Source organism: Notolepis coatsorum (assembly GCF_963971535.1).
Source record: "Notolepis coatsorum genome assembly, chromosome: 1".
Lineage (NCBI taxonomy): Eukaryota > Metazoa > Chordata > Actinopteri > Aulopiformes > Paralepididae > Notolepis > Notolepis coatsorum.
Window position 1 is genome coordinate 315113292 of NC_140165.1, and position 15000 is coordinate 315128291.

The following is a 15000-nucleotide window of genomic DNA, read 5'->3' on the forward strand; positions in this document are numbered from 1 at the left end:
TATAATATAATAATAAATAAAATACGAAATAACAATTCAGTACTTTTATATCTGTGTTAATTTGTTACATTTTGTTTCACTAAGTTAGGAAAGTAAAGTCAAGCCTGATGTTGCCTTGCACAAAATAATGATCCCAGTCTCTTCCACACAGTGAGGCATACAGTTTATTAATTGAACAATGGGTATTATTTACATTGCAGTTAGTCATTTAGCTGACTCTTTTATCCAAAGCGACTTACAAGTTCTGTACGACAAGTCATCGGGAAGGGCACAACTCTATCAGCTGAGTAACAATGTTCATCAAAGTGTTGAGTGCTACAGTGTAGGTTAGTAGGACAAGTGCATGACAGTAAGGTTAGTTAGGGTTAGATTTTTTTTTTAATATTTTTATTTTATTTCAGATAATGGTATCGGATCGGTACTCGGTATCAGCCGATACCCAAAGCCAGGTATCGGTATCGGTATCGGGACTGAAAAAGTCGGATCGGTGCATCCCTAATGTAAACCTCGTTTGTGTGTAAGAGCTCACACACACAAACATTGTATGGCCTCATCTCTCTCTGAGTTCTAGCTTTAGGAGAGAGAGGGGTGCGTGTTCACAAATACTGACTGAACTGTCCTGGGGCACAGGAAGAACATTATGTGAATTCTTAAAATGGGTGGCACTCCCCTTTAAGTTAAGAACTGAAAATGTACCTAATGATCCATGAAAACGGCCTTTACGGAGTGGGGGGGGGGGGGGGGGGGGGCGTGTGATTGACATTCTTGGATGATCTTGTTTTTGAACTGTCATAATTACTTCATCAGGGGGCACAGATTATGTGATGTTTAGACTAAATGTATCAAAACTAGATAAATGTGATTTATAAAAGACACATTTAAAATAATTCAACAAATGAACATTCGATTAAAGGAAGTCACGTTAAATCCGGCAAATGTATTTTCTAACCTAATATATTCATTGGAAATGCAATTGTTGTGCCTTCAAAGCATCAGCAATTGATTTAATATTGGCCATACAATTATTTCATACTCTACTTGTCATGTGCACTTGTGCTGTCTCTTTAACTTTTATTTTTAACTATCTGAAGTTGCCCCCCCCCCCCTTTAACTGGGGGACATTGAGCAATCAGAAACAGAAAGACTTTACACAACAGTAATAGTATACATTCACTTTATTGCCTGCTTTAAAATATTTTTTCATCTCTTTTTTCGCAGCCTGTAGATGATTATGAGCCAACGAACCAAGTTTTAGTGCTATTTAGCATAATTTTCTTAAGAGTGTCGAACAGCAGGCCTTTGCACCCCCCCCCCCCCGCTAAATCAGGGGTGCTACTTTTACACAGCCTGTAGACCAAGGGTCTCAAACTCGCGGCCCGCGGGCCATTTGCGTGTATTGTAGTGTAATGTAGTGTAGCACGGTACGAGTGCACGTGTGTGTCTGTGTGTGTGTGTAAGAGAGATTGTGTGTGTGGGTGTGTGTGTGTGTGAGAGACAGTTTCTCAAGGATTGCATGTTGAAAGTCACTGACATTTTATGTCCAGAAAAAAAAAATAGTTTGTTCCAAAAATATCTCCCTATCACTGAACACAGTGGCAGGGTGGATTGTGGCGAGTTATCCGGTAACATTTACGGTCAGCTACGGCTAGGCGACAAAGCTATAGGGTTCACTGCATATACTCCGTGGCGCTTGATTATTAAAATAACAAAGAAAAATAACAAAGACAAAAAGATTGTGCTTTCTTGTAGTTAGTAGTACTTGAATGTTGAAGTGGCCTTCCTATGAGATGACAATACTGTACCAGCGGTGGCCTCAAGCCAGTTTGAGACCCCTGCTGTAGACCGACATGCAGGCTGCCAATAACATTTAGTTGTTCTCCGATAATATAAGATAAGATAAGATAAGATATTCCTTTATTGATCTCCTTGGGGAAATTCAGGCCTCATAGCAGCATGGGGGAGGGGAGGTACAGGTATAGTAAAAACAAGCAGTGTAAACAATATAACAAGTCAAATAGTCAATATAATTGTCCACCACGCCTGTGGAACAGCCTCCCCATCCAGCTGAGGGCACCACAGAGCCTGGACTCTTTTAAAGCAGGCCTGAAAACCTACCTGTTCAAAAAGGCCTTTGACCTTTAGCTTTTTATTTAAATTTTCTTGTGCTGTTGTTTTTAAATGGTCTGTTTATACTATGTTTTTAATTAACTATGTTCTATTTTTATCTTATTTTTATTCTGTATTTTATTTTATTTGTTTTACTAATAACTATTAATAACTATGTTCTAACCCTGTAGTGTAGCACTTTGGGATCCCAGCGAACAAAAAAGTGCATTACAAATTCAATCTATTATTATAATTTATTATTATAATTAACTAACTAAAACTGAAATATACAGTACAGTATTCACAGTATCACAGTATCACATAAGGTGCAGTATGCATAAGGTAGTGTTGTTGTCCTTTTTAGGTTCCTAGTAGTTGTAGTTGGATGTCTGGCAGCAGTCCCTGTCCACTGGTATGAAGGACTGGCCGAGGCGGTTAGTTGAGTGTCGGGGGGGCGGGGGGGGGGGGGGGGGGGGGCCGATGAGTCTGTGACATATCTAATCTAATCTAATATTTCTAATATATTATCTAACATGTATAATCTAATACAAAATCAGCTTTATAGAGCAGAAATAGTTTAAACATGATACTTGTGAAAGTCGGAAGCTAATCTTAAAAAAAAGAAAGAAAAAAATAGCTCACGTCTCTTTTTACAAATTGGCCCGTATTCAAGATTCTGTTTCTAAAGTCTATCATCTGATGAATTATTCATACAGAAGGATGATAAATAGCGGATCTCGCCGCGGTTCCAGGAACATCGCTTTCCGTGTCTAACAACACGACCGCCATGTCCGTCGTCAAAAGGTTTCATTTCATTTCAAACCTTTATTTAAACTCGAATGGCAACTGAGGTGTCCCCCATTTACAGTCACGTCAAGTGTACCGGTACATACAGAGTTAAGCGAAACATACAGAGTTAAGCGAAACATACAGAGATAAGCATGACATACAGAGTTAAGCATGACATACAGAGTTAAGCATGACATACAGAGTTAAGCGAAACATACAGAGTTAAGCGAAACATACAGAGTTAAGCGAAACATACAGAGTTAAGCGAAACATACTAAAAAAAAAATAAATAAAAAAAAGGCATATCAAATCACACAGCATATAACAACATACATAACAACTAGACAAGTAAGGATAACAATCAATTAAAACACGTACAACTTGATTGACAAAGGTTGGAGATCAAGGTTTTAAACTCTGCAACAGAGAGAGGAGAATCTCAAGCGCCAAGGACTGTTGCAGTTATATTCTTATATACTTATATTCATTAATTTCTTTCTTGATTTGGTTGGAGTATATGTGTAATAATAATTTTGGAATGGTCTGGAGAGCAAAAGCATTGGGATGTGCGTCAGTATCTCCGTCACCTGTAAGTGATTTGTCATACCAGGACAACCCATGACAACTCATGACAACTTTTGAACAGATAAATGATATCTATAAATATATATATATATATATTCCTGGAATCGGCGTAATTGAAGGCTGCTCTTCACGTAACGAAGGAGGAGAGGCTGGGAGCAGGTCTCCGAAGACGCACACACACGATAAATAGAATCCATTTCACATGCAATAACCCATGATGATGATTTGATTTAAGACAAGCTTTCTCCAGGCTTTTGAAAATGTAGGGAGACCTTGCTCGTCACGGAGCAGCCGAGATACGAGAGAGAACTCGAGAAAATGCCAGCCTTTTTCTACAGGTCGTTTTTTGATGGCGGTCCTACAAGTAGTTTTTTGATGGCGGTCCTACAGGTAGCTTTTTGACAGCGAACAGATGGTGTGCCTAGGCGCAGCTGCGTCAATGGAGTTCATAACATTATTGTTCCCCCTCATGAATGATAATATTAATATCTGTGTAGTAAAGATTATATATGTGTCCATCTCATTATCCGTGCTTTCCCAAATTAATATTCGGGCTCATCCCTACTGTTTGTACTACGGAACATCAGATATGTGGTACTGTTTGTACTACGGAACATCAGATATGTGGTACTGTTTGTACTACGGAACATCAGATATGTGGTACTGTTGGTACCGTAGAGAATCAGATATGTGGTACTGTTAGATTAAATTAGATTAGATTCACTTTATTGTCATTACACAGTATAAGACAGTGCAACGAGTCTAACCAGGATGTGACAATCAACAGTCAGTTGCAATATAAAACACATATAAATAAAACTGTACAGTAAAGTGCAATGGTTAGCACAATGTGAAATGGTGAGAATACAAAATATAATAAAGAATAATCATTCAAATAAAGTCTACATAAGCTATGGGCTCTATACACAGGTATACAGTGAGGTGCAGTGGGCTAAGTAGAGTTTTGATTCAGACGTCTGACATAGAGAATCAGATTTGTGGTACCGTTGGTACCATAGAGAATCAGATTTGTGGTACCGTTGGTACCATAGAGAATCAGATATGTGGTACCGTTGGTACCGTGGAGAATCAGATATGTGGTACCGTTGGTACCGAGGAGCAGAACTCCACGTTAGCAGCAGAACTTTACTTAACTCACTGCCACTTTATTTTATTTTACTATGTACTACTACTGCTGCAGTGCTAGCAATATTTGCACTAAGTTCTTTTGACCTCTTTTATGTAATTAATTAATTAATTTAATTTGTGCTACTGTTTATATTGTACATAGTCCTGTATATTGCGTGTTGTATATTGTGTCCTATATGTTACTTTTGTGTTTTATATTGTCTAGATCTATTTTTATATACACCGTGGGAATGGGGGGAAACGTAATTAAAATGTTCTGTTGTACTGTATGTCTTGCACAAATGGAAAACTGACAATAAAGTTGACTTTGAGAACCTATACTGACCTCAGCACGTAGTTGACCCAGATGACGTTGCGTTCGTGGGGGGCCTTGTGGTTGATGGACACGGTGGCACAGGACTGGATCCACAGATACCCCCCTCTCCTCTGGAGCCAGCGGTAGTACCCAGTCACCACCTGCCCCTTCCTCAACACTGAGGTGTACACGGAGGGAGGGAGGGAGGGAGGGAGGAGGAGGGGAGGGAGAGAGGGAGGGAGAGAGAGGAAGGAAGGAGGTGAGGAGGAGGCGGGAGGGAGAGAAAGGGAGAGACGGAGGAGAAGGGAGAAGCAGCAGGGTTATTATAGTTTGGTATTTTTCATTTGTTTTAATTTTTACTTCGTTTAATGGGGGGGGGGGGGGGTCAATTTGGTTTAGTTTTAGTTCGTTTTCTGAGTGAGTTTGCTAGTTTTAGTTTAGTCTTTGTTTTGTTTTGCCAGGACTGGTCACCCTCAGAGAATTAAAAGCCATTTTAAAAACCTACACAATTCAGTTCCCTCAGACAGTGCAACTGTGTTTGATAACTTGCCTGTTTGATAACTTGCCTGAAATTGGATCTTGCTGTGAATAGTTTATCTGTATTTTATTGTGATGTTCTCTTTTTTATGTTAAAACGTTCCGCTGCCTTGCTTGGCCAGATCGCTCTTGAAAAAGAGATTTTAATCTCAGTGATGCTTATCTGGTTAAGTAAAGGATTTGATTGATTGTTTTGTTTAGTTTGGAGGGTATTTGTCAGCGACGTTCAGATTACGCATTGTGAGGTACCAACACAACACACTTTGTGAAGCTGATCGACTCACAGTCACGTAGACTCTCAGTCTCAATGCCTCCTCATTCAGATTCAGAATCTTTGCTTGTCACAGCTTTTTAAAATGTACATACATTCAGAAAAACGTGAGATGCTTGTTTTTCCCGGCTCCTCAACCGTAGTAGATTTGTAGACAACATTCTATACAACGGTCTATACAAACTATACAATACAAGGTAAAGAACAGTGGATCAATTTAAAAAGATTAATTATTCTATTGTGTAAATACTATAGCAGCAGTGTGTGTGTGTGTGTGTAATAAGTGTGCTTGTGTGGTGTGCACGTCACTTAAGGTGCTTTTGTGTGTGTATGCTTGTGTGATAATTCAGAGTCAGTATTCTGTTGGCACGGTGGAAGTAGCTGTTCAGTGTTCTGTTGGACCTGAGACTGTAGTAGCTGTTCAGTGTTCTGTTGGACCTGAGACTGTAGTAGCTGTTCAGTGTTCTGTTGGACCTGAGACTGTAGTAGCTGTTCAGTGTTCTCTTGGATGTGGACCTGAGACTGTAGTAGCTGTTCAGTGTTCTGTTGGACCTGAGACTGTAGTAGCTGTTCAGTGTTCTCTTGGATGTGGACCTGAGACTGTAGTAGCTATTCAGTGTTCTGTTGGACCTGAGACTGTAGTAGCTGTTCAGTGTTCTGTTGGAGGTGGACCTGAGACTGTAGTAGCTGTTCAGTGTTCTGTTGGAGGTGGACCTGAGACTGTAGTAGCTGTTCAGTGTTCTGTTGGACCTGAGACTGTAGTAGCTGTTCAGTGTTCTGTTGGACCTGAGACCGCGGTACCGTCTGCCAGACGGCATGAGCTCAAACGGTTTGCTTGCGGTGTTGACAAATTTGACCAAATTGAAAACGATTATTTTATTTCAGTTCGTTTTGTATAATATACACAATATAGTTTCAGTTTAGTTTATGTTTTTTTTTTACCCACACCTAGTTTAGTTTTAGTTTAGTCATGTTAGTTTAATTGAACTATAATAACCTTGAGAAGCGGGAGAGACCAGAGGGACAGAGGCAGGACAGCCGTGGCGTTACTCAATACTGACAGCAGAGGGCGCTGATCACAACAACTCAGGGCGAGGACTGGGCTTCAACAGGCTCTTCTCAGTTCATTGATTAGACCCTTTCACTACCACACTACCAAAGGGTTAACCCTTTCACTGCGACAATACAGAAGGTTAACCCTTTCGCTGCCACATGGCAAATGATTAACCCTTTCACTACCACACCACATACGGTTAACCCTTTCACTACCACACCACTACCACACTTTTCGTATCACAAACAGTACTGTATTTGCAAATCTGGTATGTCATAAATGTATAGATGTAGCAGTACTGTCTATCTGTATGTCATGTATGTCATAAAAATGGGGGACCCTGATGTAAACAAGACGAAAGTCTTTCTCTGGTCTGCATCCCCTTAACAATTGTGTGTTGAGCTGTACTGTACTGTACCCATTCTGCAATCTGTTAATAAAGTTTTCAATCAATCAATCAATCAATCAATCAATCAATCAATCAATCAATCAATCAATCAATCAATCAATCAATCAATCAAACCACTTAACCTTCTGTAGTGTGGTAGTGAAAGGGTTAACCCCTCTCTCCTCAACTGCTTCTCCAAACCCATCATACAGAGAAGTGGGAGAGAGGATATAGAAGGAATAGATGCTATTTGAAGTTTGCTCATGTGTGTGTGTGTGTGTGTGTGTGTGTGTGTGTGTGTGTGTGTGTGTGTGTATGTGTGTGTGTGCCTGTCTGTCTATGTGTGCGTGCGTGCATGTGTGTGTGTGTGTGTGTGTGTGTGCCTGTCTGTCTATGTGTGCGTGCGTGCATGTGTGTGTGTGTGTGTGTTTAGATTCAAATGTATTGTCATCATGCAGCACAAGTACAGTACAACAAAAATAAGTTTGGCATCCAAGCAGAGTGCAAATGTAACAGTAAAGTGCAACAGCAATATACAATTAAACTGTATACTGTAACTGTATGATTAAACTGGGTACAAAATATACAAAGTAGTACTACTGAGTGTAGTGCTAATCAGATGTATGTACATAGTTGTAGTATAATATGTACAGTGATACAGGTATAAAGACAGTATGGTAGTAAGTCATACTGGCCAGCAGCGTAACTAGTAAGAGTAGGATATGTACAGATATAGATATAATATCTACAGATATGTAAAAGGACTATGTGCAGGTAAATACAGACCACAAATGTGTGGATAGGTATATATGCGGTGAGAATAAATATACAGTATATATACAGCATTTGTACACGCTATCATACAAAGCTAAGGGTATAAGTAAGTAGATATAGGGGTTATATACAGGTATATTCAGACACATATGTATATATATGTGGTAAATATAAGAATATAAATGTAAATATGCTGTATATACAGCACTGTATGTACAATGAGCCTGTTTGGATAATGCTAGAATAGTAATTAGGCCTAGTTTGATGTCAGCTATATACTGACTCTTGTCTCTTTTTTTTTTATTCTTTTTTTTATCAGATGCTGAGGAAATCCCATGAAACAGGTAACAGCTAAAGGAAACTGGGAATCTTTACACTACAAAGGGGTGAGAGAGCTTTCAGCTGCTACGCCCCAGAACTCTGGAACACTCTCCCGCAGGGCATTAGGACAGCAGACTTATTATTAAATGAATTATTATCTTTATTTTATTGTCTTATTTTTCTTTATTTCTATTATTTTTACTTAAATATCTTTGTCTAATTTTGCTATACTATTATTATTATTATTATTATTATTATTATTATTATTATTATTATTATTATTATTATTATTATTATTATTATTATTATTATTATTATTATTATTATTATTATTATTATTATTATTATTATTATTATTATTATTATTATTATTATTATTATTATTATTATTATTATTATTATTATTATTATTATTATTATTATTATTATTATTATTATTATTATTATTATTATTATTATTATTATTATTATTATTATTATTATTATTATTATTATTATTATTATTATTATTATTATTATTATTATTATTATTATTATTATTATTATTAAATCTTTTATTATGATCCCTTTGTTTACTTTTTTTGTGTAAAGCACTTTGAGCCGCAATCTGTATGAATGGTGCTATATAAATAAAGTTATTATGTGTGTGAAGTTAGGTAGGAATAGATAGTCATTAAAGTCACTACATGTGTGTACAGTATGTACATGCGTATGTGGGTGTGTGCATGCTGTGTGTGTATATACGCGCGTATGTGTGTGTATAGGCTACATGCTGTCTGTGTGCTGTGTGTGTGTGTGTGTGTGTGCGTGTGTGTGTGTGTGTGTGCGCGTGTGCGTGTGTGTGTGTGCGTGTGTGTGTGTGTGTGTGTGTGTGTGTGTGTGTGTGTGTGTGTGTGTGTGTGTGTGTGTGTGTGTGTGTGTGTGTGTGTGTGTGTGTAGATAGTGTAGCACTCACGGTCTTCATGGCTTTGCCTCAAGTTGTCCAGATCCTCTGCGTAGATGAAGTGATAGCATGTGTGACCTACGACCTCTGCTGGGGTCAGGTCCATGTACTCAGAGATCCTGCACACACACACACACACACACACACACACACAACCACACACACACACACAACCACACACACACAACCACACACACACACACACACACACACACACACACACACACACACACACACACACACACACACACACACACACACACACACACACACACACACACACACACACACACACACACACACACACACACACACACACACACACACACACACACACACACACACACGGGGGGGGGGAAATAAATACATAACATACATCATATGTACTGATAGCAGGTGGGCCTCGTCAGGCGCTGCCAAAGCGTGTTGGCTGACTGACAACATGGGGCCGGCTGGCAGGGCTCCCAAACAACAGAGAAGAAGAACTCACAAGACAAACAAAACAGGATGTTGTTGTGTTTGATGTACCAACAGACCAGGGGGGTTCTGGGAAAACAAGACTTAACCTCAATTATGCTAGTTTATTTTATTTAAATTTTTTTGCCGTAGTTCCCTGCAAATATATTTGAATACACATGGATGGATACATATAGAAGGCACTCAAGCTGTACAACGCCCCCGCCAGCCATCACACACAGTAGGCATTCTGAGTAGGGCTGCACGATTCTTGCAAAACATGTGAATCGCGATTTTTCTCCCTAAGAATTGAGATCACGAGTCTCTCACACGATTCCTATTTTTTCAATAAAATCATTTATTGCACTCTTTCTTAAACTTAAACATAACATATATGAAAGTGCTTGACTTAAACTTAAAAGTCTCTTGTAACATACAAAATAACTCAAGTCAGAATCGTCATCATTTAAAAAAGTTAAAAAAAAATTAAAAAAAGAAGTCATCCTAATTTTGAAATGAGATCGCATAGGTCTATGAATCGAGATCACGATTTTCCCCATTAATCGTGCAGCCCTAATTCTGAGAGCACAAACTGAACATATTTCAACATTCCAACATTATCGGAAGATTCCTAAATATTGCATTACAAGTACAAGTACAAACTCTTTACTGCAAAGTAAATTGTTTACACTTGCCAGGAAGTATTGTATCAACATCAATTTAGTTAGATGTTAAATTAGGCGTGTATGAACAAATGTGTTATATATTATGATGTAAGTATTATGTCTGTGTGTGTGTGTATACTAGTCCTTTGTCATGTTTACTTGTAATGTTATATGTTATGATGTAAGTATTATGTCTGTGTGTGTATACTAGTCCTTTGTTATGTTTACTTGTAATGGTATATGTTATGATGTAAGTATTATGTGTGTGTGTGTATACTAGTCCTTTGTCATGTTTACTTGTAATGTTATATATTATGATGTAAGTATTATGTCTGTGTGTGTATACTAGTCCTTTGTCATGTTTACTTGTAATGTTATATGTTATGATGTAAGTATTATGTCTGTGTGTGTATACTAGTCCTTTGTTATGTTTACTTGTAATGTTATATGTTATGATGTAAGTATTATGTGTGTGTGTGTATACTAGTCCTTTGTTATGTTTACTTGTAATGTTATATGTTATGATGTAAGTATTATGTGTGTGTGTGTATACTAGTCCTTTGTCATGTTTACTTGTAATGTTATATATTATGATGTAAGTATTATGTGTGTGTGTGTATACTAGTCCTTTGTTATGTTTACTTGTAATGTTATATGTTATGATGTAAGTATTATGTGTGTGTGTGTATACTAGTCCTTTGTCATGTTTACTTGTAATGTTATATATTATGATGTAAGTATTATGTGTGTGTGTGTATACTAGTCCTTTGTCATGTTTACTTGTAATGTTATATATTATGATGTAAGTATTATGTCTGTGTGTGTGTATACTAGTCCTTTGTCATGTTTACTTGTAATGTTATATATTATGATGTAAGTATTATGTCTGTGTGTGTGTACTAGTCCTTTGTCATGTTTACTTGTAATGTTATATATTATGTAAGTATTATGTCTGTGTGTGTGTGTCTGTACTAGTCCTTTGTCATGTTTACTTGTAATTAGGGATGTCCGATATTATCGGCCTACCGATATTGGCATTCAAATGTGATATCGGAAAATATCGGTATCGGTTTAAAAACCTTTTTCTTTATTTATTTATTTATTATTTTTGTATTTATTTTTTTTACATTTCTATAACCTTTATTTACCCAGGCAAGCAAGTAAGAACAAATTCTGATTTTATTTATTGTCAAAAGTATGCATAATGTTATGTTAATTCCACAACAAGAGATATGTAATGTTAATTACCTGAAATTATTCAGTTTTTTGGGGGGGAAACCCTGCATATATCGGTATCGGTTGATATCGGTCTATTATGCCTACCTGACACTGTCATGTCATAATCATATGCGATATGACACCTGCCACTATAAACTGGACTTTTTGAAGACGTCGTTATTTATCATGCAGTGACACACACATGTGATGGGCGGCACACACATGCAATAATTTGGGTCGCTGATGAAATTGAGTCTCTGCGCTTGACCCATCCCGTCGTCCTTCCCCCCCCCCAAGGGCAGCCGGGAGCAGATAGGGGCCGCGACGTGGGGCTTTGCGATCTTAACGACAGCGTTAGCGATCTGTTGTGCATGTTTTTCCATTGGGTTTATATTTTTTTTGTATTTTTTTTTTTTTTGTATTTTTTTTTTTTTATTATTTTTTAAACAAACACATAAACAAACATGACAACACACAATAAGATATACAAGCATTAGTTGTCAGTGCACATCCAATGAAATCACATTTTAGTTAATTGTCTTATATAGGATATACCCTTAATACCTGTTATCTAAAAACCTACACACATATGCTCCAGCTAATACCCCCCCCTCCCGGACCCCCCATTGGATAATCCATCCATTTTCCCTCGCTCCTAACCAGACATTACCATTATATGCTAGCTTTTATTTTCTCCACCACTTCTAACCACAATGTCATTTTGGATTCATTGAGACCCAAAATTCTTGCTGTAGATATTTCTTGATAGATCACATCGAGATATGTAATAATCCAGACCTTTCGGCAATTTTTTTTCCGGTTGGAACCATCGTGATGCTATCAGCTTTTTAGCCACTGTGATACCCGATAAAACCAATCTCCTTAGCTGTGGATGTACTGCACACTCAAAAACATCATTCAGCAGTAGTACAGAGGGTTTATAAACCATTGGGTTTATCTTATCAGGAGGGGAATGCAAACTCCACACAGAAAGGCCTGCAGGCAGATACCCCACCTGGGTACCTGGCAACGCGGAAAAAACCTGGTCCCCCAAGCGGGAATCGAACCCTGGACTTATTGGACCGATTTATAATGTAAGAAACGCTGCTTTTATGTCTTTATTTTCTATAGTTCATACTATTTAGTAGGTAGTATGCAGCGACGGGCGCTCACCTGTTCTCGCAGTAGGTGACCTGCAGGTCCATGTTGACCCGGAAGACAAACATCTGGGCCTCCATGCGGACCTCGTTCAGCGTGGAGGGAGGGAGCGTGTGCGCCAGGGCCACCAGGCCCAGCGGCCGACGGCCCCCGCGGGTAGTGCCGGGGATGAGGGCGGGGCGACAGCGGATTCGTCCAGTCACGTGTATCACCTGTCAATCAGGAAATTACATTGAGACCTTTAGCTCCCATCCAAGGCTTGATTTATTATTAGGCACATTAGGCATACATGGTGAATTATGAATTATCCTCTCTAGGAAACTGAACGAGTGACTAGGGCTGGGCCAATATTTATTGTCTTATCTGTGTCTGTCGTATTATGGGATTTTGATTGAGTGTAAATCATGTTACACAATTGTATTCTGTCGCTTTACTACTAGGACGTTATTACGTTTGTTTTCTCTTAGACAGGATGGTGGGCTAGGAGGGGGAGGAGGGGGTAGACGTGAGGAGGGGGAACGGTAGACAATGGGAAATGTGTAGGGATGTCCGATATTATCGGCCTACCGATATTGGCATTAAAATGTAATATCGGAAATGATCGGTTTTCAATTTCTTTTTTAATTACTTATTTTTTTTACATTTATTTAACCTTTATTTACCCAGGCAAGCAAGTAAGAACAAATTCTTATTTTATTTATTGTCAAAAGTATGCATAATAGGGGCGCCCCAGTGGCGAACCACATAGCGCGCTCAGCCGCGACACGGCCGACCCGGGTTCGACTCCCGAACCCGTCGTTATTTGCCGAATGTCTTCCCCCCACTCTGTCTCCCATTCCTCCTCTGTCTCTCTCTACTGGACTGCCCAGTAGCAATAAAGCGATAAAACGCCAAAAAATAAACCGTAAAAAAAAATAAAAGTATGCATAATATTGTGTTAATTCCATGATATGTAATATTAATTACCTGAAATTATTCCGTTTTTTTGGGGGGGGGGGGGGGGAACCCTGCATATATATCGGTATCGGTTGATATCGGTATCGGAAATTAAGAGTTGGACAATAATATCGGTATATCGGATATCGGTAAAAAAAAAGCCAATATCGAACATCCCTAGAAACGTGTATTCGAGGGAGGAGCCAGGACGGCCTTCCTTCCACCACGGTGGTACAGTACCTTGTATCCAGAGGACTTGACGTGGAGGCCCCTCTTGGTGAGAGTCGACTTCATGCGGATGAAGAACCCTCGGTCCACCGTGGCGTCCATGGGACAGTGGTTGGGGCTGGGCGGCGCTGCGGAGCACGGAACAACACGGGGGATTTATAGACAACCTTCTGGAGAGAACAGAGAACGTGTGCCTGCCCCATTTCACTATGATGTTACCATGTAAACACAGTGTATATTAGTGTTTCACTAGGATGTTACTATGTCAACACAGTGTATATTGTTGTTTCACTATGATGTTACCATGTAAACACAGTGTATATTAGTGTTTCACTATGACGTTACTATGTCAACACAGTGTATATTAGTGTTTCACTATGATGTTACTATGTAAACAGTGTATATTAGTGTTTCACTATGATGTTACCATGTAAACACAGTGTATATTAGTGTTTCACTATGACGTTACTATGTCAACACAGTGTATATTAGTGTTTCACTATGATGTTACTATGTCAACAGTGTATATTAGTGTTTCACTATGACGTTACTATGTCAACACAGTGTATATTAGTGTTTCACTATGATGTTACTATGTCAACACAGTGTATATTAGTGTTTCTCTATGATGTTACTATGTAAACAGTGTATATTAGTGTTTCACTATGTTGTTACTATGTAAACACAGTGTATATCAGTGTTTCACTATGATGTTACTATGTCAACACAGTGTATATTAGTGTTTCTCTATGATGTTACTATGTAAACACAGTGTATATTAGTGTTTCACTATGACGTTACCATGTAACACAGTGTATATTAGTGTTTCACTATGACGTTACTATGTCAACACAGTGTATATTAGTGTTTCACTATGATGTTACTATGTAAACACAGTGTATATTAGTGTTTCACTATGATGTTACTATGTCAACACAGTGTATATCGGTGTTTCACTAGGATGTTACTATGTAAACACAGTGTATATCGGTGTTTCACTATGATGTTACCATGTAACACAGTGTATATTAGTGTTTCACTATGATGTTACTATGTCAACACAGTGTATATTAGTGTTTCACTATGATGTTACCATGTAAACACAGTGTATATTAGTGTTTCACTGT

General features: G+C 38.3%; 1 protein-coding gene across 1 annotated transcript in view; it reads right to left on the bottom strand.

Moving 5' to 3' along the window:
- Positions 1-15000, bottom strand: part of npas1 (neuronal PAS domain protein 1) — a gene marked incomplete at both ends in the record, with an annotated part of 68148 nt that overhangs the window by 3651 nt on the left and 49497 nt on the right. Inside the window, 5 exon segments of the mRNA XM_084311667.1 lie at positions 4955-5102; positions 9225-9331; positions 12725-12921; positions 13886-13996; positions 13998-14001. Of these exon segments, the coding sequence (XP_084167793.1) occupies positions 4955-5102; positions 9225-9331; positions 12725-12921; positions 13886-13996; positions 13998-14001 (567 nt within the window).